Raw genomic sequence first — 27,061 nt, 5'->3', positions numbered from 1 at the left:
ATTTTTGTAATGCAATGCCCATGCATAGTATGTAGGCTATGTATTTTATGCATTTTCTTGTATGTTACAATAAAATGCATGTTATAATGAGAAAGGCAAATTGGATAAACAAACTGCATAATTCAAATTATTAAGGTAGGCTTACTACGGGTGGGTTATTATAGATTATGGATACAGTACATTTCACTAAATGTACTATGGTTTATTTTGTTCAGGGAAGCAAAGACCATTGGTCCTGCTCTAAGGTCCATAGATTGTACAACAGTGCCACCTATTGGTAATGAAGGGGGTCGTTTGCATCAGTGCGTCCTAGGTTGCTAGGTTATTCACCCCGGAAGAGCCAAGCCCACGACAACAAGGTATCTCTTTTGGAATTTTGTTGTGGTTGTTTGTTTTGTTGTTACCAGTTTATTTTTTTAGATAGTTTCTTACATTTTATTTCCTATGCAATGGAAGCCTTGCAGATGTTAGCCATTGATTGGTTGATTTAATACTTTATTAACAGTTTGCAAAAAAAAGGTACAGTGGTACAGATTTATACAAAAGGTTGCTAAAAAGGAGCCCAGAGCTTTTTTTCCATTGAGGTCATGCGTATTCAATTAATCGAGAAGAAAATGCATGACGACTTTTATTGTGAAGAGCATCTTTTGGCCGCGTGAGCGTTCCGTCATTGACTCCTTCTCTCTCTTGGTACATGATGCCACTTCTTGGATCAATAGAGCAATGAAATAGCTAGCTACCATGCAACCTATGTTAGATGTGTAGTTAAAGCTGCTATGGGTGATGGATGCCGACAAACGGACGATTTCGCTACTCGTAGACGTAATGCTATAAAGGACAACCTAATGCGTTTGCATCCCTGGGTAAGTTAATACCCAGCCCAGCCTTTGCAGCAGCAATTCAGGGAGGATTCTGCTACTAGCCACCTTAACAAGAACCTGATGACCCAGGCTCTTCCTGAACAGCTACTGTGTTGCAGGTCAGTATAACTACTACGAGACACACCAATTATGCACTTATATTGTTTCCTAATGGGTTCATTGATTGACAAGACAGCATGACATTGATTGATTGATTGATTGATTGATTGATTGATTGATTAAATACTTTATTAACAGTCTGCAAAAAAAGCACAAAAAGTACAGTTCTGTACAAAAGGATGCTAAAAGGATTAAACCCAAGAAAGCACTATGGCTTGTTTCCATTGGGGTCTCTCTCTCTCTCTCTCTCTCTCTCTCTCTCTCTCTCTCTCTCTCTCTCTCTCTCTCTCTCTCTCTCTCTCTCTCTCTCTCTCTCTCTCTCTCTCTCTCTCTCTCTCTCTCTCTCTCTATGTGACACTAAAGTGAGTTCTTCATTTTAGCACCTCATGTTGAATCCCTCATTGCATGTCTTCCTGTGCACCTGCCAGGCTGTTTACCTGTTGTACTGGTCCACAGCCATGGCTGGTAAGGTGAAGTGGGTGACAGACATCGAGAAATCGGTTCTCATCAACAACTTTGAGAAGAGGGGATGGGTCCCAGTCACCGACAGCGAGGATTGGAACTTCTACTGGTAGGATTAACACCTGTCACTTTCACTTATAGAATCTTCACCTCAACCCCTCTTCCTGGCAGGCACTGTCCATATATCAACCCCTTCCTGGATTCAAGCAAAAACATATCTCACGACTGGAAATTTATGTTGGTTGGTCCCAATCTCCCAATCTGTGATTTGTGAAACAGCGTGAAAGGAGTCCCCCACACTGTGTTTCCTAAACAATATGTATGATTATGATGTTTAGGTGATTCTAAAACTATGTTCTTTCTGTTCTACATACGGTACAGCCAAGCAGTTGAATACATTTCAGATTGAGGCTTTGTGACCTTTTCTTTCATGAAATATCACAACACCAGAACACCAATTTACAATGTACAATTTAAGCAATAGAACATTATTCTTGAACGTATTCTATTGCTAGTTTGACCCATGCGAATACTCTTTAATCTTATAAAAATGACTGAAATCAGGCGACTGAGAACTTGAAACTCAGTCGCCTGTGTCTGTCGTCATGGACGATCTGCTGCAGACAACAAGCTTGTATCAATTTACAATTTAGGCCAGGGGTCTTCAACTGGGGGGTCCGGGACCCCTAGGGGGTCCTCAGAGTTACTACAGGGGTTCCGCCAAATCTTTGTGTGATAGAAACTTTATTTTATTTTACATTAACCACTTGAATCCTAGCATCCCTATTTTGAAGGGAACATTAGCCGAAAATAGCTGATCTACAAGCTCGTTGTGAGCTTGTAGATCGGCTATTTTTGGCAAAGAGGTTTGATGTAGGGGGGGTTAAGAGAAAAGTACACGTTTTCTAAGTATTGAGGGTTTAAGTGGTTAACTGTCTGAAAATACACATTAACATGAACCCAACAGACCTCTACACAATGACAATGCTGTCAAACGAGTCTACGAAATGTATGAAAAGATTTAATCTGCAACACAGTTTTATACAATATGTAGTGGGGGTCCCTGCTTCATCTCTCTCTCAGCTAGGGGGTCCTTGGTCTGAAAAGATATTGGAAGACCCCTGATTTTGGCATTTGGCAGATGGTCTTATCCAGAGCGACTTATCCAAGTCCGAGATCAGAGTAAATGATGTGAAACCTACTAGTCAACTAATGTGTAAAATGTAGAGTGCAAAGAAAAACTATTTAGTGCTTCAAAGAAACTAGGATGCCAGGTAAACGTTTGTATTGATCTATCACCTAGCTATTCATGTGTAATAATAATCATATTTTCATAGATCACTGGTTCTCAACATTGTGTCCGGGGACCACCAGGGGTTCAAAAGGACCCTTTCGGGTCTTTAACTCAGAGCGTGTACAAAGGGAACCAAACAGAGCCTCACAGGTCTGTTTGTTTCCACATTGCAACACGTTGTGAGCTTGTAGAATACCTTAAATAGGGATAGATTATTACTTGATTATTTTATTAAATGATCAATTATCGATTGTTTTTTTTATAATCGATTAAATCGATATTAATTGTGTGCAGGATGAGCATCCAGACCATCAGAAATGTGTTCAGTGTAGACACGGGTTACCGGCTGACGGACGAGCAGATGGTCAACCACTTCCCCAACCACTACGAGCTGACCAGGAAGGACCTGATGATCAAGAACATCAAACGCTACCGCAAGGAGCTGGAGAAGGAAAGCAGCCACTTGGCCGAGAAGGACGAGAATGGGAAATACATTTATCTGGGTATGGTTGGAGAGCGGCAGAATTAGAAGTCAGTCAGTCAGTCAGTCAGTCAATCAATCAAATCAAATCAAATCAAATCAAATCAAATATCGCCCTTTTTTTCTGGCTCAAACTAATGGAAACATGTGTTTCCTGCACACTGCCATAGCTTGCAAACTTTAGTTTACAAGCTAACAGCAGTGTGCAGGACTCCATTGCTCCTCAGCATATGCAGTCTCACCTCGCCAGACGATCAGAGATCTCCACCTACTGAAACATCTGGTGACATCTAAATTCAATGAATAGGCTACAACTGGGTGGAAACCATTTGGAAATTTAACAAAAATAACCGCATCACAGAATCAATGCGAGACAGCTGTCATTATAGGCGTTCCTTCATATGGGATGGTATCAGGATTGGTTTTCAAAGCATTGGCCATAGGTTTGTTAGTGCTAGTTATCCCATACATTGAATTTAGATTTCCCCAGATGTATCAGTAAATCTCTGATTGTCTGGCCTATGCGAGATTACGGCATATGGTGCCTAAGACCATTGTCTCCCAAACAGTGGGTAAATATCCCCTTTTTTTCGTTTCCTTTATTTAAAAAAAATATCTTTTCAAAATATTTAAAAAAGTTTAAACAATTCCAACATTTTTGAAAAGTATTTCATAAATAAAATCAGAAAATCAAATAATTACCATGAATAATTTTTTTTTTTTCAAGAAGTAGTGAATATGAGTCACGTGGGAACGCCGAGCAAGATGGCTGCACTCTGATAGAGCTCCGTAAACCCCACCACTAAATGTAAACTTATTCGACGCTATTTACTCCACCTTTCCTGATTTAAAAGGGTGAAACTACTTGATACATAATCCGTTGCTTACTATTACCAGTTTGAGGCTATATGGCTACTACCAAATCTAAGTATTTCACGAGGGGAAACTCAACAACACCGCGCTCAGAGACGCCGCCATTAGCGCAACAAGAAGCTAATACAATGGAAAAGCTAATGGCTGAAATCACCAAGATGAGTGCTACTTTAAGCTCGGTGGCTACAGATGTATCCACGATTAAAGCAACAACAGCAGAGCTAGTCCAAAAAGTGAACGAGATTCAGGAGAGAGTGACGGTTGCAGAGGGAAGAATCTCTACATTGGAGGATGACGCGGCGCATCTGAGCTCGGCTAGTGTGAGACACGACCGGCTCCTGGAAACCATGTGGAACCGAATTGAAATGTTGGAAAATCGCGGTCGACGCAACAACGCTAGACTGATTGGCTTGAAAGAGGGTCTGGAAGCTGACGATTTGGAGAAATGCATGCAACAGATCCTGACCGAGGGGTTGGGGATCGAATGGAGTGCGGAATATGAGATCGAGAGAATACATCGCGTGCCAGCCATTAGACCTGACCCGACGCGACCACCCAGGGTTGTGGTGGTTCGCTTTCTGCGCTCCTCTGCGAGGGAGAAAGTTTTGCAAGCGGCCAAGGCAAAGAGGGGAATTCAATCGTGGAATGGATGTAGGCTGTCAATTTTCCCTGACATGTCCAAAGAGCTAGCTGATAAGAGAAAAGGGTTTAATACAGCCCGAAAATTACTCCGAGAAATCGACGTCAGGCACACGCTCGCTTTTCCGGCGATTTTGCGTTTCACATGGAAGGGGAAGAAGCTGGAATTCACGTCCAGTACGAGCGCGGAGAAGTTCATCAACCAACGTTGTATGCGCAGTGAGTCCATCCACAGTGAGCGTCTATCGGACACACACACTACTGAAGAAGATTGAAACCAGGGACTGTGTGATGGACTGGATGAGTCAAAAATTTGGTGGAGCATAATACATTGTCATTCAGGTATGGTGGGGGGAGGGGGGTGTTTGAGAGTCGCAGCCTGAAGTTATCTAGCCCATAGTTTAACTAGGTTAAGTGGGTTGGCTGACGTGCAACGCACCGCGCGGACCAAATTGGTTTGCCTTTTTTCTTTGTTTTCTTTTTTGGTGTGTGTTTTTTGATATCTGTCCGTAGCTAGACGTTATTTGGACAGGGAATTTTTATTTTCTTTTTATTTTGTTGTTTGCCCCTCGTGAAGGGAGGGTTTTGGATATGTTTAAATATTTTGATATCAAGTGTGTAACTATATTGATGGTACAGCAACAGCATGTTTATTTTTGTGTAATTTTTCTTAGAATTAGCCTTCTGAGATGCTTAATATATGAAGGTATATGGAAAGGATGTGAATATGGTTAAGTTTATTTCATGGAACATTAATGGCTGTGGGAACCCGGTTAAGAGAAGGAAAATATTGACCTATCTTAAACATAAACAAGCTGATATTGTGTTTATACAGGAGTCGCACCTTAAGGATGAGGAAGCTATAAAATTTAAACGAGGTTGGGTTGGACAGGTATTTTTTTCTTCATTTAACAGTAAACAAAATGGGGTAATTATTTTAATTAACAAACAATTGAGTTTTGTAATGCTAGGAGAGACCAAAGATAAAGCTGGGAGGATAATTTGTGTAGATGCTTTGATTAATGGTGTTAAAGTGATTTTGTGTAATGTGTATGCACCCAATAAGGATGACCCAGCATTTATTAATGAGGTGAACAACATTTTAGGTGCTAAGGAGGGCCATATAGTGGCAGCAGGGGACTGGAATCAGACTCTCTGCCCTGTTTTGGACAGAAGCAAATTTAGGGCAACAGCGCCCCCAAGAGACCGGGCAGCACTACACATGCTAATGGAAGATGTAGGTTTGGTTGATGTATGGAGGCTGGTTAATCCTTGTGAAAGGGAATACACTTTCTATAGCCATTGTCACCAAATTCATACTAGAATCGATTATTATTTAATTTCCAAATCCATTATTAAAGATGTAATTGATAGTAAAATTGGCACAATAGCATTATCAGACCATGCATTGGTTGAACTTGACGTTGACCTGAACACTGAGACTGGTAGAAAGGGGAGATGGAGAATGAATACTATGTTACTGCAAGATGACATATTCAGTGTTAAACTGGCTGAGGACTTGACGTCTTTTTTTGAAATTAATTTGGGGTCAACCGAAAGGATTGCCACGGTGTGGGATTCGTCCAAGGCATATATTCGAGGTATATTAATAGCACAATCATCTAAAAAGAAAAGAGAAAGCATTGAACAAGTACGTAAACTTGAAGGTGAAATTGGTGCATTAGAAAAAGATTTGGCAGAACATTACACTGAAGATGTATATCAAGAACTATGCAAATGTAAATTTCAATTGAATGGGATATATAATAAGAAAACAGAATATGCATTATTTAGGCTGAGGACAAATTTTTATGAAGGGGGAGAGAAGACTGGCAAACTCCTGTCTCGACAATTAAAACAAAAAGAGAATAATAGTGTTATTCATGCAATTAAAAAGGGAGATAATATAGTATCATCATCTAAAGAAATCAACCAGGTATTTCAACAGTTCTATGAAAATTTATATACATCTACCTCTAACTACCAGCAGAGCGAGCTAGAAGATTTTCTTTCTAGGATAAATCTGCCCACTATGACCACACAACAAGCTGAGTCCCTTGATGCACCTATTACTGAACAGGAGGTCAGAAATGCTATTGCAATGATGAAAATGGGGAAATCACCGGGTTTGGATGGTTTTCCCATTGAATATTATAAAAAATGTATAGATATATTGGCCCCTATTTTGACTAAAGTATATTCAGAAGCATTTAAGTTGGAAACATTGCCAAGCACTTTTAACGAAGCACTAATAACCTTGATTCCTAAGAAAGACAGGGACACCACAGACCCATCAAATTATAGACCTTTAAGTTTAATTAATGTAGATTGTAAATTATTGACCAAAATACTAGCCTTACGGCTGGACAAAGTACTACCAGACATTGTCCAGGCTGACCAAGTTGGTTTTATTAAAGGTAGAACTTCAAGTGATAACTTGAGGAGGTTGCTACACCTCACGTGGCGGCACGCGTCGGGCGCCATACCGGTCGCCGCCTTCTCTCTGGATGCTGAGAAGGCTTTTGATAGAGCAGATTGGGGGTTCCTGTCAGCTGCCATGTCACGCTTTGGTTTTGGTCAAGGTTTCAAAACTTGGTTTAATATTTTGTATAAAAACCCAAAAGCTGCAGTGATCACAAACGGTTTCATCTCCCCATTTTTCAATCTAACAAGGTCTGTGAGGCAGGGCTGCAGTCTTTCGCCGTTGTTGTTTACGATTTTCCTAGAACCCCTGGCAGCCATGATTAGAGCTAATACAGCGATAAAGGGGGTGGAGGGAGGGGGGAAAGAGCATAAGCTGATGTTGTACGCGGACGATATATTATTACTGATAACGGACCCTGCTAACTCCCTCCCTCCCTTGATGGATACTATTCGGACATATTCGAGCTTATCTGGTTATAAGATTAACTGGAGTAAGTCTGAGGCCATGCCGATATCTAAATCATGTTACTCACATACAGTGTCTCAATTTGGCTTCAGATGGGTTCCTATCGGAATGAAATATTTAGGGGTTAAACTTACTTCAGATTTGGACAAAATTGTCACACTAAATTATGAGCCATTACTGAATATGATAAAAAATAATTTGGAAAAGTGGGGTGCGCTGAAACTGTCTCTATGGGGTAAGGTGAATGTTATCAAAATGGTGGTTGCTCCCCAGTTTAATTATATTTCAACAATGCTTCCACTAAATATCCCAGACAAGATTTTTAAAGAGTATGACAAAATTATTAGAGATTTTCTTTGGGAAAAAAAGAAGCCTAGAATCAAACTGAGTAAAATGTGGACGCCTAGAGATAGAGGTGGCCTTGGCTTACCGGATATGAGGACATACAATACATCCTTTGAAATAGCTAAACTGTCCAAACACTGGAGCGGGTTAAATCCAGACTTAGACTGGGTAATCATCGAGAGAAATCTGTCTTCACCATTCCGCCCAATTGCCGTTCTGTCACAGTCAGTGAGGAAGGAGCCCAATTTGAATCCTATAATTTCACACTCAAGGAGTGTATGGGGTAAAATTCATAAAGCATATAAATTGCCACATTATAAACAATTATACTCTTCACTTTGGAATAATCCTAAAATATGTATTGGGAAGACAAAGATACATTGGAAAAAATGGCAGACAGCAGGGGTTAATACTATTGGTGATTTATTTGAGAATGGGGATTTTATAACTTATTCAAATTTAAAAGAGAAATATGACCTTGGAAATGATGGTACATTCTGGAAATATTTACAAATGAGACACTGTCTCGGTAGTACATTCGATGCTGGTGAAAATTCACTTGCTAGATATTTAGAATTGCCACATGAATGTCATACTGCATCTGTTTTTTATAAAATGTCAAAACAACTGCTGGGGGATACATGTGACGGTCTCAAACTGATTTGGCAGAAGGATTTGGGTATTGATATTGAAGACGATCATTGGAAGAGAATTATAGCAAATGTAGGAAGTGGGATCAGAGAAGCAAGAGGGAAATTTATTCAGTATAAAATAATTCATAGATATTATTTTACACCGACTAGATTACTTAAAATGGGGATAGCAGATAACAATACATGTTGGAAATGTAATGAAGAGGTTGGCACGTATATGCATATGATATGGGATTGCCGCATGGTGTATCCATTCTGGTGTACAGTTTTAAAATATTTGGAGAAATGGGTGGGACTCACTCTGTCCCCACAACCGCGGCTCTGCCTATTGGGGGACAGGGCAGCGGTTCCTGGGATAAATAACAACGAATTCACTATTGTGAAAGTTGGACTTGTTACAGCTGCCAGAATACTGCTGCGGAATTGGAAGACCCCTAGGACACCTGGGCTTAAAGAGTGGAATGAGGAAATGATTAAGATTACATCATACGAATATATGTTGGGTAGAGTGAATGGAGAAAAAAAGATGAAGGACACATGGGACAGATTTTGGATATATATGAACCTTCTCTGATATTGGGACAGCATTTATTTTGTATTTTGATATTATTTTGTATTTTATTTTTTGGAATGGCTGTATTGTTGTTTTATGCTGTATGCTGATTTGTACCACTGGAGTTACATTTTGTATCATATTGAAAAACAAATAAAAATTTGAATTACAAAAAAAAAGAAGTAGTGAATATAGCAGATCTACAAGCTCACAACGCGGCGCGAAGTGATGCGTTGTGAGGTTTTAGATTGGCTATTTTCACTAGTTTGAGTCCGGGCAAAAGTAAAATGTATCTTTTGGGTCTCGAGCTTAACCGTTTGGGAACCACTGCCCTAGACAAATGACTCATGTATGCCAAATTGATATTTTAATATTATTATTATTTTTAAATTATTTTTATAGATTTTGTCCCCGTGACCTTCATGCTGCCAGCTGATTACAACCTGTTTGTGGAGGAGTTCCGTAAGAGTCCTAGCAGCACATGGATCATGAAGCCGTGTGGGAAGGCCCAGGGCAAAGGCATCTTCCTCATCAACAAACTGTCTCAGATCAAGAAATGGTCCAGAGACAGTCGAACCTCCTCGTGAGTCATGACACACACGCACACACAAGACAGAGTCTAATGGCTCCCATGTGGCTTTTGGACTTCATGTGGCCAGTCTATGACATCAGTCATCTATGACATATCTATGATGTATGACTCCATATTTGGGCAAAGTTTCAGCCTTATTCGACCCCCATTGACTTCCATTCTAAAGTTAAGTTAAATTTAAAGAAATATAAGGCATACAGTATACCGTATTATAAAATGTGTGGAGGTACTTCCTTGGCCTACAAGAACTTAAGCGCTGATCGGTCCATCGGTTTGGGAGATTAACCCAGGACAGACACACACTAGCCTCCTGCAGAGCCATGCCACATCATCAAGTTAAATGTTCTCAAATAGAAACTTTGTGTGCCTTTGTGCTTCAACAAACAAAGGGGATAGGAGGGGTGCTCAACCCAACGATACCTTTAGAGAAAACTATTTTATTGCAAAAAATTAAAGACTTGTTAATTATTAGCTCTGTTTGAGTTGCCTTCAACAGCTTTGTTATCGGAGCATACCGCTATGTATACACATGGTATGACTCACTAAGCCCTGGTTGGTGACTTCTCAAGCGGCTCCCTTCGATAGCTCAGTTGGTAGAGCGGAGGACTGTAGTGGTGATGGCTGACATCCTTAGGTCGCTGGTTCAAATCCGGCTCGAAGGAGTTGCTTTTGGAGGAAAAGAATGTAACAATAGAAGAGTTGAACCACATTGACAAATCATGTCTGACAAAATCATCTGTAGATCTTGAATTGTTTATTGTCTCCGCCAGGCCTGGTTGTCTCCGCCAGGCCTGGCGGAGAGTATGTTTTACCCTCCGTCCGTCCGTGTGTGTGTGTGTGTGTGTGTGTCCGTCTGAGAACACCTAACATTGGTCAAGCTTCACGTGACATCACAATATGTAATATAAATAGGTAAGACAGGATTAATCAGGAACAGTACTCGCCTGGCGGAGACCTGTGCTCCGAGGAGCACATTTTCTAGTTGTATCTTAAATGCAACCTTGTAGCAGAGTTGCAGGTGTTGACAAGTGCAATGTCACAGACTGTTGTCTGTTGTGTATGTTTTAAATTCTGAAGTTACACATTTTTCCTGAAGTTTCACACAGAGATTTTTGCCTTGACTGACAAGAATCCACTGTAAAATAACTTGTATCTGCCTCTGATCAAAGCACATTTTTACACATACTGTAGGTGCAAATGTACAGTGACAAATGCTCCAAAACACCTAAACAATTCGGAGAGATAATGCTGTTTGTGATACCTGACCCCATGCTTGTTGCCTACAGCTTCGTAGCGGCCTCCAGTGGCAAGGAGGCCTATGTCATCTCCCTCTACATCGACAACCCACTTCTGATAGGAGGCAAGAAGTTTGACCTGCGTCTCTATGTTCTGGTGACAACCTACCGGCCCCTTAAATGCTACATGTAAGGATGTCAGGAGCATAATCATTGCATAAACTATTTTTGCAATTTTAAAAAGATTTTGAGAGTGAAAGTGAAAGTCTGTCAGTGGGTTTTATAAATATTGAACACACTAAATAACTACCTTTTTCCTGAAAAGTATATAATTGGCCGCGGACCCCCATCTGAAAATATTTGGTGCCAGGGACCACCAAATGTTTAAAATAATTTCAAGATTTTTTGAGAATAGCTGATCTACAAGCTTACAACACGTTGCATCACGACGCATTGTGAGCTTGTTGATCAGCTATTCTCAAATAGCCCATGGCATGTATATAGGGTTCAAGTGGTTAAACTGATTTTTATGCTATATATTAACACATTTTGATGGGGACCCCTGGACCCCACTTTGAAAACCACTGTTCTAAGGTAGTAAATACTATTATTATTATTATTGTTGTTATCTATTATTATTTAGGGGTGCTGTTCTGTTCTTATGATATTTCAGGTTCAAGCTGGGTTTCTGCAGGTTCTGTACAGTGAAGTACACGCCCAGTACCAGTGAGCTGGATAACATGTTTATTCACCTCACTAACGTCGCCATCCAAAAACACGGGGTGAGTTTACGCTGGCTTTTACTATCTGTCCATCAGGCCTACAACCATCAAAGTACATGGTTTCACCAAGACATTACCATAATATTAAGGGAACACTATACAGATTTTCCTACATAATTATCATACTAGCTGGATACCCAGGTTATTGCTAGTCTATGACGTCAGCCCAGTGTTGGCCCGCCCTATACGCGAACAACGCGGCCGCTAAGGGCCGATAAGTGGGATCGATAAGGGGATTAAAATGGATTAAAAAATTGCTATCCCTATTCATATTTGATTACTTTTCGCAGGCAATACATTTCAAATGTGTGGCATATTTGTATTGTTATCAACCCTTATGGTGAACTCTATTACATATGTGGATAGAATTGACCCAAAATCTGAGTAATTAGTGTCATTGAGTACTTTTTTGTTATTGATAATTTGGTCTTAAATTTAATTTAAAGTGACATTAAAAAAGTCTGCTTAGGGCCCCCAGATGGACAGGGCCGGCCCTGCGTCAGTCATCCATTACGTCAGTACTATTACTAGTACTAGAGAGGGAGAAAGAAACTATTTCAACCACAGAATAACCGGCCAAATCCTCTGGTTAGTGTTGGCTGGCTCCCTTCGATAGCTCAGTTGGTAGAGCGGAGGACTGTAGTGGTCATGACTGACATCCTTAGGTCGCTGGTTCAAATCCGGCTCGAAGGAATTGCTGTGGAAAACATTTAACTCTTAATTTAGAATAGTAATGCATATATAATAAATAACTATTTGTTTCTGTCGCAGTACATACTTTACATACAGAGCCTATTTCATCCACACAATAACCTGGCCAATGCTGGGTACTGAACCCGATTATACTATACTATATATCATATTATGCTATTATACTATTAGTCAATGGGTTGCATGTCAATGTTCTCTGTGTGTCATTGTAGCAAGTTGTAGCAGTCTAGTTGACTAGAACCATCTAGTGATGTATTGTGACATCAAGGTGGAACTACTGGAACACTGTCAACTGTGTGGCTGCGCAGACCATGGAGTGAACATGAAGGCAGACTCCTCAATCATTTGGATGTTTTTTATACTTGGGTTGTTAAAAATTGTCGATTTACAAACTCACAATATGTGGTGATGTGACATGTTGTGAACTTGTAGATCTGAGATCTTGTTGATTTTTTAATAGTAAAAAAAAAAGGAAACATTTGCTATATTTCTAAAACAATTTTGCCTAAAATGACATGCCCAAAATAGGGACACCAGGGTTAAAGGAGTAGTTCACCCAAATAATTACTTTTTTTCTATCAATTACACAACCCAAGGGCGTACCGTCATAGAGGCCAATGGGGCCATGGCCCGGTCTGGAAAACTCTGCTCCCCTATTTTTTTATATATATATTAAAAAAAAAAAAAATTTAAACGTCTTTTTTTTCCTCTACCGGCGCAGTAGCTCCGCAGCCTCCGCCCACCCCACCGTTCCCATTGTCAAGCGGCCCCAGCCAGACATGCTAATTGCCTCTAATAAACAAGTCGTGATCTCTGTGGCTGTGCTAAACATGTTCTGCAGGATTTGGCTCTGCCGTCTGCCCTTATTGAAATGAAGGGTCGCTATGCTGTGTCCCTCGACTCCCTCGTCCTGTGTGCACTAACAGTCACTGCATGCACTGAATACCAGTGGTGGAAAAAGTACTCACATTTTTTACTTAAACAAAAGTATCAATTCTGCGATGTAAAAATACTCTGTTACAAGTAAAAGTAAGGTATTCAAAATGTACTTGAGTAAAAGTAGAAAAGTATTGGTATCAAAATGTATTTAAAGTACCAAAAGTAAAAGTAGGCTACTCATTATGCAGAAGGTCCCATTTCACAAGTTTTCAAATGTGAAAAAAAAGTTTTCTAACCCTTGATACTTTTACTTAAAGGGGTAGTTCACCCCCAAAATAACTATTTTTCTATTGATTACTGACCATCTGGAGCCTTGAATTCATAGATATTTTTTTGTTTTTGTCACATTCCTAAGCCAATAATTTGATTATAATAAATGTGTCCCCATTGATTCCGGTAGGAGACACAAATGCATTTGTGTCTCCTACCGGAATCAATGGGGCTAAATTTATTATAATCAAATAATAAAGGAAGGAATGCGACAAAAACAAATAAATATCCATGAATTCAAGGCTCCATGGGGTGAGTAATCAATAGAAAAAAAGTTATTTGGGGGGTGAACTACCCCTTTAAGTAAAACATTTGAGGATGGAACACACTGAGGGATGGGTAGAGTGTTGTTAATGTTGTTTTATGGTCATTTAATGAATTAATTAAGCAAAAAAATCGCGCGCGCTACGCTCGCGTATATGCCCGCGACGCAGTGGGTGGGGGGCCGGGGGGAAGGGGGAGTCATTAAGAATCTTGCCCGGTCCACGTTAGAACCCACCGTACGCGCCTGACACAACCCATGAAGTCTTGAATTCATGCCGTTTTTTGATAACCGGCGGAGTCTCCAGTGAGTCTCCTACTGACCAAGCACCCCGTCATTTATAAATGATTGGTTCAGGAATGCGACAAATAACTAAAACATCTCCATGAATTCAAGCCTTCATGGGGTGTGTAATTGAAAGAAAATAAGTAATTTTTGGGTGAAGTACTCCTTAAAGTGGTTAAACTTGTGCAATGTGAAATGCATGCCGGTGCATGTACTGTAGGCTCTATGAGCAGGACAGCTCTGACTTCCTACAACTTTCCATTGACAAAACATGACCCATTACCCTTCCTGTCAGTCATTTGCAAACCAGCCCCCCATCCCCCCAGTGACAAACTGAGTACACACATTGCTATCCCCATCCCCCAGAGCATGTGCTACTCCGTGAGTAGGTGGAGCTGTGAAGGGTCTGGCTATGCGAGGCTAACTAGTCCCTGTTAGTCATTGGTTCAGCAGCTCCCTTCGATAGCTCAGTTGGTAGAGCGGAGGACTGTAGTGGTATTAGTCTGACATCCTTAGGTCGCTGGTTCAAATCCGGCTCGAAGGAAGTGCTTTTATTTTCCCCCAATATGTCTTTATTGAGAATATAACAATTGTACATTAATAATGAAATACAATGTAGTTTTATTTATACAAAAATAAAAGATATAACCACATTTTTAATGCATTATAATGCACTTATAAGGCATTATAAGACTTGTTATAAATGTTTATAATTATGCATAACAACTTAGAACAAGGTTTATGAAATATTATAACTTACAATAATATAATTCAACAGAGTGCTGGTCATAATGCATTATAAACTCAGTGGAACGGCACATTATAACTACCAGGTAACACTTGATTTAAAGGTCGGGTCTATAATGCATTATAATTGCATTTATAATTAATTATAATGTGCTTATAAGGCATAATAACACTTGTTATAAATGTTTATAATCATGCATGACAACTTAATACGTTATAAACAACGTTTATAACGTATTATATGTGCTGGTCATAATGCATTATACTCTCAGTGGAACAGCACGTTTATAACTACCTCAACTGAGTTAGTTATAAAGTGTGTTTGTTATAGGTTGTTATGCATAATTATACAAATTGTGTTATGAAGCATTATGAGTGCATTATAATGCATTATGATGCATTATAAATGTGATTACGATGCATTATAGACCCGACCTATAAGTAAAGCGTTATCTGGTATTTATTTACCATTTATTTATAATGTGCTGTTCCACTGAGTTTATAATGCATTATTACCAGCACCTATAAATCATATTATCATAAGTTATAATACTTCACAAACCTTGTTATATGTTGCTAAAATAAAATGGACGCATGCACACACACACACACACACACACACACACACGCCATGAAAAATCTGTATTGGTCGATCCCTGGTTATCTGCTAGCTCCCTTCGATAGCTCAGTTGGTAGAGCGGAGGACTGTAGTGGTGATGACTGACATCCTTAGGTCGCTGGTTCAAATCCGGCTCGAAGGAGTTGATTTAGAAAAACTTAAGTCCTGGTATAGAATCGTAATACTAACTCCTAACACCTGTCCATCCTAAGGCACTCAAAATACATATCACATAGAATGAGACATTACATGTTTGTTTTGGGTTTACTGGAACAGCAGCTATAAATTAACAAATTACACTGAGTGCATGTTTAACCATATAAACGCTAGTGTCCCTGAACAGATTCACTTCCGGGTTGTTTAGCATGCTGGGAACTGGAGTTATGGCTGTATAAAGCCCAGCCAATAGGAACACAGAGGGGGGCAGGGTTTAATCAATTACAGCCTGTTCCTATTGTCCGTCTAGGAGCACCTACCCAGTTTGGGGCCTTAAGCATGCTGGGAACTGGAGTTATGGCTGTTTAAACCCCAGCCAATAGGAACACAGAGGGGGCGGAGCAATGGTGCGCCTGTGGCACCCAGGTGCCACACGTGGTCCATGGTGTAGCTATTCTTATGGCAGACCCCTGACCAGTGTTGGTGCCAAGTTTGGTGCGGATCGAATCAACGGTGTGCCTCGCAGGTCCACAAGTTAGGCCCGCCTTTGGTAACCCCACTAGGATTCTATGTCAATGTAGCACACAGTGAGACTTTTATTGCTTCAAATGACAGTAATGACAACAGTAATGATTACGCATCGTCCGCAAAGTGGCAATGCTGCCCCTTAAACATTTCTTTGATGGTTTTCTACAATTTGTGTGTACATTCAGGATGACTACAACCACGTGCACGGAGGAAAATGGACGGTCAGTAACCTGCGTCTGTACCTGGAGAGTACCAGAGGGAAGGACGTCACCAACCGACTGTTTGACCAGATCCACTGGATCATGGTGCAGTCACTCAAGGCTGTGGCTGTGAGTGGAATACACACAAACAAACACAACACAACACACAATTACCCACCCGTACACACACACACACACACACACACACACACACACACACACACACACACACACACACACACACACACACACACACACACACACACACACACACACACACACACACACACACACACACACACACACACACACACACACACACACACACACACACACACAAAATGAGCTGTGTGACAAGCACCCATACCATTGCAGTGACTCAAGCTATCCAAAAGATACATGCCAAACATAAGTGACTTTTAGAAGTTCACTACTTTTGACATCCAATGTTGATTGTATTTGTATGTAGTTCCTCTTAAGACTTTGCTGTCGTAGTGATTTCAATGCTCTGACCTCTTTAAACAGTAGGTTCCTCTTATTGAACATACAGTACGCTAGACTTATTGCACACTTCCTTTTTTTAAATTCAAACCTCTTGAATCACTTCCCTATTAAGGCTACAATACAAAGATACCATCTTCTGTGATGCCTTCACCCACAGTGATTGTGTAGCTTTTATGATCATTTTCTTTGTCTTATCTTGAGTTACATCATGTCAACCCCTATATTTCTCCCTCTCTCTCTCTCTCTCTCTCTCTCTCTCTCTCTCTCTCTCTCTCTCTCTCTCTCTCTCTCTCTCTCTCTCTCTCTCTCTCTCTCTCTCTCTCTCTCTCTCTCTCTCTCTGTAGCCTGTGATGAACAACGACAAGCACTGTTTTGAATGTTACGGGTACGACATCATCATCGATGACAAGCTCAAGCCATGGCTTATTGAGGTGACTTATTTCACACGCACACACGCACGCACGCACGCACGCACGCACGCAGTACAGGCCCATAAACACAGCCCCGTACAGATATAAAGACATGTAGTCCAGTGCTTTCTTGTCTGTAGCTGTTGCACGTTTACTTCAAGGGTTCCCAAATGTTTTCAGTTCAAGACCCAAAAGATACATTTGGTGTCTCCCCGGGACCCAAACGTACAAGAATACATTATGAAATAATCACTTAAGCCCTATTTAAAAATAGTGAAAATTGCTGATCTACAACCTCACGACGCAAAAAAAAATAAAAATTTGATATTGTTGCTGTTAGGTAGAAACCTCTTATCTCCATATTTTAACGTGTTTGTGCTTTTTCGTAAATTAATTCCCTACTTGATCATACTACAGCGTCACACAAAAGTACCAAAAAAGCAGATATGGAAGCTCGAACGCGCTTTGAGCTGGTAGATCTGCTACTTTTGCTACTGTATATTTGAATTTGAATCCTGAAAAGTAACAGTTTTGGACATATGAGGTTTTCACCTGACAGACGATATTTCTCTATTATTGACCAAAAACTGGGTCACGACCTTAAGTTTGTGAAACACTAGTTTACATGACTGCACAGTAACCAGCCCTACATTCCTTTCCCTTGAGTGTCAAGCAACTTGAATTTACTTTTGTGTGCGTACGTGTGCATACGTGTGCGTGTGTGTGTGTGTGTGTGTGTGTGTGTGTGTGCGTGTGTGCGTGTGTGCGTGTGTGCGTGTGTGCGCGTGTGTGCGTGTGTGTGTGTGTGTGTGTGTGTGTGCGTGCCTGCCTGCACGTGTGCAAGTGTTTGATAAATTCCAACAACCATTCAGGGCATAATAAAAACGCAGACAAGCCTTTTTATTATTTTATAATTGTATTGCGATTTATGTGTTTTCCATTTTAGTCTTGCTTTTATGGATTTAGATTTTATGGTTATCATGTTTTGGGGGGTTTCTGTCTGGTCATCTGCCTTTATTGGAAAGAATGCTGGGTCATCTCCTGTTGATTTTAAATGATTTCTTTTTGTAAATAAAGATGACTTGACTTGACATATAAGTGATTTAAAGAAACCAACTCTATACCAGTGGTTCTCAAACATGTTCATGTCAAGTTTGCCTTTTGCTTATTGTTTATTGGTCACTTTTTATTTCATCATTTCCAGTTTCACCTGTTTGTCCTGTATGAGTTCTCTCTCCTGATTGGATTAAATTGGTATCCCGACCTTAAATGCATTTTCTGTTTACTAAAGAGGCGGAGAGACAGGGAGACCGTTACTGAACAAACACTCTATAGTCTATCTATAGCAATGCTTGTTATTGGAATATAGAGCTATTTAACACTTATTTAACCAAAATATATCACTTACACCCCCTTTAAATGAACAACATGACTAACTATAAAGAATATCCTGTTTCTTGGGGCAGTTTATGCGCTTGTCGTAATTTCACACACCTGCATCTTAAAAACATTTGGTCACCTTTGTAATAGATGAAGTTGTAGTATGGTAAGTGTTTGCTTGTGCTATATTTAGTTGCTGTTTTGCATTGGACTAATTGGACACCCATACAGAATCATTTGCTGCGTTTGTGTTGGCTAGGTCGAAACTATTTCTGTTATGTTATGTACATTTATTTTGGTTGCCACAAAGTGGTCGTAGGGCATGAATGTTCCTCAGTGCAGGAGAAGAGAGAGAAAAAAAACATATCCGAAATACTTGAATTCCATTGTTCCCTTTTAACCCTTCTCTCTTGCAAAGCTTCCCTAAAGAGTTAATATTACATTTTCCCTTCTGTCAAGGTTGTTTCATATTTATGTTAAGCTGTAAAATGCGCTGTTGTTCCCAGTGGCAGAACTGCTCGCATGCCTGTAAGCTCTTATTAGCATGTAATGGATGAGAACAGCTGAGAACCGTGTGTGTGTGTGTGTGTGTGTGTGTGTGTGTGTGTGTGTGTGTGTGTGTGTGTGTGTGTGTGTGTGTGTGTGTGTGTGTGTGTGTGTGTGTGTGTGTGTGTGTGTGTGTGTGTGTGTGTGTGTGTGTGTGTGTCCGCATGTGCGTCTACGTGCGTGAGCGTGTGCGCCTGTGTGTGTATTTTGATATGCAAGTATTTGTTGTGTCTCACACTGTTATAAGTCATGGATTCAAGGTTTTCTATTGTCACAGCTGTGGTAGTGTTGCTGGCAGTGAAATCCTTGTACTTAGAACCTTCTAAACAGTGTGGCAACAATACAAATAGAATAAGGTGATCAAAATAGTCATAACTAGAAAAAGGTTTCCGCCAGGCCAGGTAGGTTATTGCGGGCCAGCAATGAAACGATAGATAACGATGGCACAAAAACAAAATCACTCACTGCCTGTATGGGGAGTTGCATCATGATCCAAGGAATAGAGGGAAGAAAAGATTACGATTGTACAACCTACGGTTAGAGAGTTATAGGGCAATACGTGTGAAGTGGGTTGTGTAGCGCCACCATAAGGATATTTTAAAAAGAAATGGGGTGGAGGTTCTTCCTTGGCCTAGTGGGAATGTGCGTGCAAAGTTTCATGGCATGTGTGGAAAATAACACATTGTGGCATGTTGTGCAAAAGAGGCCACCCCTGCAAACTTTGAAAGTCAATCGTGGCCAATCGGAATGGAATATATGACATCCGAAATACTGCCCGTCACAAAAGTGGCTGTAGTAATGGCTTCCTCACTATGTCAGCGAGTGCTTGTGTTTGTGTGTATTTGTTTACAACCAGTACACAGTGGCTGCAGCCAACACGTTGGCAGTGTAATCCATTTCCTGTCTGATAAGAGACGCTCCCCATGGAGAGTACAGTATGTTCATGCTAGCAGTTAATGACTCATGTTCTTTCCAAACTGGATGTTGAAAGTCTGTGTATGCATGTTGGCTGGTGTAATATGCTATATATATATATATATATATATATATATATATATATATATAGCATATATATAGCAAACTTTGTAAGTCCATATTTCAACGTCTTTTTTTGTTGTAAATTATTGCCCTACTTTGTAGTACAAGAGTGTCACGCAAAGTATCAAAAATAGCTTCAAGCTTGTAGATCAACTGTCATAGCTGTGTGAGTGTGTGTGTGTGTGTGTGTGTGTGTGTGTGTGTGTGTGTGTGTGCGTGTGCGTGTGCGTGTGCGTGCGTGCGTGCGTGTCTGAGTGTATTTCGTTTTTTTATTTAACAAGAAAAAAGCATTTACAAACACAATGAAGGATACTTTGACTCTAAATACAGGTTTTCACATTGAGCATGGGCATGTGTGTGTGTGTGTGTGTGTGTGTGTGTGTGTGTGTGTGTGTGTGTGTGTGTGTGTGTGTGTGTGTGTGTGTGTGTGTGTGTGTGTGTACGTGTGTACGTGCGTGCGTGTGTGTACACAGGTCAATGCATCTCCGTCACTGACCTCCAGTACAGCCAATGACCGCATCTTGAAGTACAACCTCATCAACGACACCCTCAACATCGTCACGCCCAACGGGGACATCCCCGACTGTCGCTGGAACCGCAGTCCACCCCGAGAGGCCCAGGGCAACTACCAAGTCCTGTGAGTTACAGCCAAATGACCCATTCACAGCCAGAGACAGCTCTACATCCTCCAATAAGTGAGAGTTTCCGAGTTTCACACGGAGGTTAAAGATATTAGCCAGTGTCAGGGCTGCCAGCTTTGCGTTCCCCTTCTCCCATTACAAAGCGTGACCCATTAACCTTCCTGTCGGTCACATGCTAGCCAGCTCCCTTCCAGTTGGTAGGGCGGAGGACTGTAGTGGTGATGACTGACGTCCTTAGGTCGCTGGTTCGAATCCGTCTCGAAGGAGTTGCTTTGGAAAAAAAAAAGTCGTAGTATAGAATCCTAATACTAACTCCACTATACAACCTGTCCATCCTAAAGGTATCATGACATTCATTTTCACTTTTTTTATTTTCAATGTTTTATTTGGGGTTTTATGACCTCAATTACACCCAAAAAAACTGAACTTAGAACATTCAGTGGATTTTCTGTGGTCTGGGGTTTTCTGAATAATTAGGCTGAAAAGTAATCTGAGTTTGGCCCTTCGACAGTGAGGTCACAGTCGATTAATCCCGCCCACTCTCCTCCTCGCCCCTCCCCTCCCCTATCCTTTGGGGGGGGGGGGCGGAGCAGAGGCGATGATTGACAGGCAAAATCCCTCACCAGCGACACCCGCAGGCAAAGATTTATTTTTTCATTGCAGTTGAAAAGGCTTTAGAAATGTGAGAGAAAAACACCTGCCATTGATCACTGGAATGGAATTTTCACTTAAAACTTTTTGTACACTTTTGAAGGACCAGGACAAATACTTTGAATGTGGTGTAAAAGTGAATGTCATTAAACCTCATCCTAAGGCACTCAAAATACGTACCACATAGAATGGATGAAACATTACATTTTTGGGTTTACTGGAACAGCAGCTGAAAATGAACTATTTACGCTAGTGTCCCTATTCTGGGCATGTTATGATAGGTTATGATAGGCATATCATAACATGCTAGGCATATCATATATGATATGACGCGTTATGAGCTCTGCGATATGGACACATTTTTATCTCTCCATTTGTTTTATACAGTAAATATTAAATAGAAAGGGAAATGCCATACTTACTGCATGTCATCATGTCATGATATATGATGATATCCCAGACGATATCTATTCTCATATCACGATATCAATATAATATTGAAATATTGCCCAGCCAGTAAAAGATGGAAATGAAATTACAGTACATGCATAATCATAAACTCAGTTATAAGGACAAAATACTATCATCAAACAAAATGATTTTATTAAAACGAACAGGAACAGCTGCTTATAGTGAAAAGTACTCGTATTTCTATTTCATACAGTAGATCAGTTGGTTGACTGGAGGACGGTGGTGAAAATACCAGAAATAACCTGTTTCATATCTGTCCTTTGTGCTTTTAAGGATATAAAAAGGATATATTATGTCTTAGGTTCTTGCTCTCTCACTTGAGAATATGGATAGATGTACGCATAACAATGCTTTGTATTATTATTCAGGCCATTCATTTAATAAGAGTAGAAATACCAACAGGCCTGTTGGCTCCAGTTCATAAGAGCTGCGTTTGAGCGCAACATACCAACGAGTTTTAGATCTGTGAATTGCTTAACCCTGTCCTTGCACATTAAACATTTTGAAAATATTTGACAATTTTAGATTTGTTTTGGAAAAGAAACATTTATAATGACAAAAATGCCCAAAATAGGGAGGCAAGGTTGAAAGTTGTTAAACAGATTACATCTACAGGATTACATGATTAAACAGATTATTACACAGATAATACAGGATCCTACGGGATGAAAAAGCTGTTATAATTTAACATCTCAAACCTTATTAACAGGCTATAACCTACATTGAACCTGAATTGAAACCTGGATTATGATTAGAATCATTTTTTATAGAATGGTTGTATTAAAGGGCTGTGAATATTATGAAATGTCTTTATGAATGTCAAATAATCAATGATACAAGGAATGCCCAAATTCTATAGAGATGTTTTCGTAGCAGGGACTGAATCTCTAATAAATATAGATTATGATACAATAATACTGTATTGTTACAATCATACCAATTGTAACCACTGACTATTGGTAGTCAAATTGATGGTAAATGGTGCATTTATATAGCGCTTTTATCCAAAGCGCTTTACATAGATTGTACATTACATTCACCCATTCACACACACATTCATTCATACACCGTTGGCAGAGGAAACCATGCAAGGGACCAACCTGCTCATCGGGAGCAATTAGGGGTTCAGCGTCTTGCTCAAGGACACTTCGACACTTTACTCTGGGGGAGCCCAGGATCCCACTGGGAACCTCACGGTTGCCCGTTCGGCCGCTCTACCCCTGAGCCACTGCCGCCCCTATGGATGTTTAAGCAGCCCCCTTCGATAGCTCAGTTGGTAGAGCGGAGGACTGTGCGGTGAAGATTGACATCCTTGCGTCGCTGGTTCAAATCCGTCTCGAAGGAGTGCGTTTTTAAGTTAGGAGTAATGACAATGAGATAATGTCAAACACAGTTGCCTATGACCAACTCAGTTATATGGCCAAAATACAATCATCAACCCATGTGCTCTACAAATAAATATGTAATTTAATTGAACAGAAACGGTTGCTTATAGTGAAAACGTATTCTCTTCCATGCAGTAGTTTGGTCGGTTGACCGAAGTACGGTAGTGCAAATTGTTTCTGTTTCATGTCTGGCACCACTTAAACACTACATACTTAGTTGACTCCCCCAGGGTTCTATACTTGATACCCGCCCTCTAGTCCACACCGAATCTCTTCATCAAAATTGGCATTTGAGAGCAACATACCAAAGAGTATTAGTTCGGTGGATTGCTTAACCCTGTGTTTGCACCTAAGCTGAAATAAATATTTAATGCTTGTGTATTGCTAACCAGCAAACAGTTAATTTCTTAGCAGGCTGGTCTAAACCCTGAACAAAGTTGGTTTTCTCATAGTTCAGAATACCCACCCAATTTTCAGCTTGCTGGAATGTTACCCAATCAGCTCAAAATGTTGTCAGATGTTGTCCAGTAATACCTTGACACTGTGTAGACTGTGTATTGTTTACTTCTATGTAACATGATGTCATGTGAAGTCCATTTGAACCTGGTTGAAAGTGTCTTTCATGTTTTTATCCATACTCAAAGCTTCCTTGAGAATCTGTATCTAGATTGCATCCTCAGGGAAAGCAGCTTTTATTTTTGTGAATGTCTTGCAGTTTAGACTTCATGGGTTCATGTACTTTCATCGCACACATACCATAAGCAACTTGTTCGAGACAGATTTGAAACAGGGACCTAAGGCATCACAGTCATTACCACTACAGTCCTCCGCTCTACCAACTGAGCGATCGAACGGAGCTGGTTGTGCTCCTTCATGGGCCACACGTGGCCTGCGGGCCACCAGTTTGACACACCTGACTTAAACTCTTATACGTCGATAGTGAGAATCGTGGTCTACAAATGCGCAACACGTTGCATTACGATAAGTTGTGAGCTTGTAGATAAGCTATTTTCACCGATTGTTTGCCTATTTTGGCCGAATGTTTACCTACTGTATAATGTCCAGAATATGGTCACTAGGGACGGTTCATGTGGTTAAAGATGCACTGAGTGTAATTTGTTCATTTTCAGTTGCTGTTAACTCAAACCAAGGATGTACTGTGACTTCCATTCTATGTGGTTCGTATTTTGAATGTCTTAGGTTATACAGTACGGTTATTATATTTATATCACTATTCTATAAGAGTCAAATGTTTTCCAAAGCAACTCCTTCGAGCCGGATTTGAACCAGCGACCTAAGGATGTCAGGCAATACCACTACAGTCCTCCGCTCTACCAACTGAGCTATCGAAGGGAGCTGCTAGATTGGTCACCAACCAGGGATTTAGGGGGTCATGCTGTGGGGGAGATGCGCATATAGATGTGCTCTGATAACAAATGCCTCTCCCCCACACACACACGCACACGCACACACACACACACACACACACACACACACACGCACACGCACACGCACACGCACACGCACACGCACACACACACACACACACACACACACACACACACACACACACACACACACAAATATGGGGGGGGGGGGCTTTTATTCACCAAGTAAATCCATGTGAAAGCAACAGGAATTCCTTGTATGCTCTCTCAAAATCCCCTTTCTCTGTCTGTAATTCTTTATCGCTTCCTTTCTCACCTGCACCCCTTTACTTCCACCCTCTGTACCTCTCAGGTACGACGAGGAGCAAGCGCTGAGCGAGAACGCAGAGCGTGACCTACGGAGCCGCTCGGGTCAGTCTCTGGGGTCAAAGGGCACCAGAGGGGGTGCAGGACTTCGACCCACTGCCGCCACCTGGAAGTGAGGTCGCTTCACACAGCCATGATGACTATCTGTACATTTCTTGAGAGGTCCGGTCAGCTGGGGCATAGGGGAAGGAAATGGGGCCACCCAGACATTTTGTAGGCTACCCCACCTTCCGGATGGAGCACCATCCCCCTCCTTCCCTGCATTTCATAGACAGAGACACACAAAGGGCTGGACCAAACGCATGATGATATTACAGACCACCTGCTGTTGGGAGAGGTGAAAAAATAAGGGGCGAGAGTTTGTGAAGGTGACTCGAGTTGATGTTTTTAAGTGGAATAAAGATAGCAAAAATAAAAGTGGTGGAAGGATTGACAAAAGTGAACTTGAAAGATACTATGCATGATTACAGACTGACGCTTTAACTTGAGGTGGCTGCTATAGCATTCAGTGAGATGGGAAACCTGCAGTTATATAGCTGTAGACAATTTAATTGTGTGAAAGAAAGTGTGTTGGGTGAGAAACAGAGTTAAGACTAACAGCACTGGAATGTATAGAGAGTTAGAATTTAAGGACAGTAATTCAGTCAATATAGAATTAGACAATTTAATGTACATAACAACATAGAGTTTTTTTAATACAATATTTATTATTCAGTATGTAATTGCTGGGATGTTTTCAGTAAGATTGATTGTATTCAATGCTAAAACACATTGCACTTTGTTGTTTTTGTTTTCAGTTGCTTGATTATTTAAGTTTATTTTTTCTCACAATGGAGTTTGAGGTAAAACACTGACAACTTCAGTGTTTCTCAAGTCTACCTTGTGGTCCAATACTAAGAGTCTAAAAGCCTGGCGGGTGGCGCTGGCCGAAAGCCAGTGGGGTCACTCTCTGGCCCCTTTTCCACCAAAAGAACTTGGTTTTAGAACTGGTTCCGTTCTAGATTCTTGGAACCTTGGTGCTTTGACGGAACCGGCCGCGAACCGGCTTGCGTTTCCACCAGTTTTAAGCAGAAATGCTGTAATTGGGAGCGGCATAGCTGAACGGTTAGAGAGCCTGCCTGGGTAGCACGCGTCCCCAGTTTCCCCCGGTTTGATTCCAGGCCTGGCAAGCAATGTGTCAAATATGACTGGTCGAAGTGTCTATTTCACAGGGGAAATTCAATCTTCAATGGCAGTTACAGTTTACCTTTTCTTTTCTATTTTTTAAACGATGATTTTTCGCTTGCTTTTGCCACTGTTTATATCGCTTCTGCATCTTCCAACCTGTAGAATAGTGACACGCCCACTTTGGTTCCAGTTCCAAATCAACTTTTAGGGTTCTGAACCAATTCATTTTCAGTGGAAACACTCTGAACTGGTTAAAAAAGAACGGAAGCGGTTCGACCCCGGTGGAAAAGGGCCCTCTGTGGAGCATGAAGGTGCACAGTGAATTCCATGGCAATCCACTCAGTACTTTTTGAATTCTCTTGTTTGGTAGTAAAGTGTTGGACCGACAGACCAACACAACAATCCTCAGAGCCCCACTAAAATGTATCATTTATTGCAAGTATACTTAATCATAAGCATGTGACAGCATACTTGGTTGTCACTTACTTATTCAATGTCCTGAGAGATGATACATGCCTTTAAGGGACTGAATATATGGATATGTTAGCTAATTAAATATATTTACTTCTTTTAACGTGTGTTTTGTCGTTGGCTTTTTTTTTATGTCTGAGCTTCTTT

At 40.7% G+C, this 27,061-nt stretch overlaps 1 protein-coding gene across 1 annotated transcript; it reads left to right on the top strand.

Moving 5' to 3' along the window:
* Positions 1-641: 641 nt before the first annotated feature.
* On the top strand, positions 642-26,845 carry ttll1 (tubulin tyrosine ligase-like family, member 1). The gene is made up of 10 exons (XM_080421749.1): positions 642-979; positions 1,437-1,551; positions 3,031-3,239; positions 9,573-9,753; positions 11,049-11,186; positions 11,671-11,779; positions 16,482-16,625; positions 17,345-17,431; positions 20,848-21,011; positions 25,263-26,845. The coding sequence occupies exons 2-10, from the start codon at positions 1,439-1,441 to the stop codon at positions 25,390-25,392; spliced, it is 1,275 nt and encodes a 424-aa protein (XP_080277875.1). The 5' UTR covers positions 642-979; positions 1,437-1,438; the 3' UTR covers positions 25,393-26,845.
* The last annotated feature ends 216 nt before the right edge of the window (positions 26,846-27,061 follow it).

Source organism: Gymnoscopelus braueri (genome assembly GCF_963280865.1).
Source record: "Gymnoscopelus braueri genome assembly, chromosome: 23".
Lineage (NCBI taxonomy): Eukaryota > Metazoa > Chordata > Actinopteri > Myctophiformes > Myctophidae > Gymnoscopelus > Gymnoscopelus braueri.
Note: the sequence above shows the minus strand (reverse complement) of the source record. Positions and strands in the feature narration are given on the sequence as shown.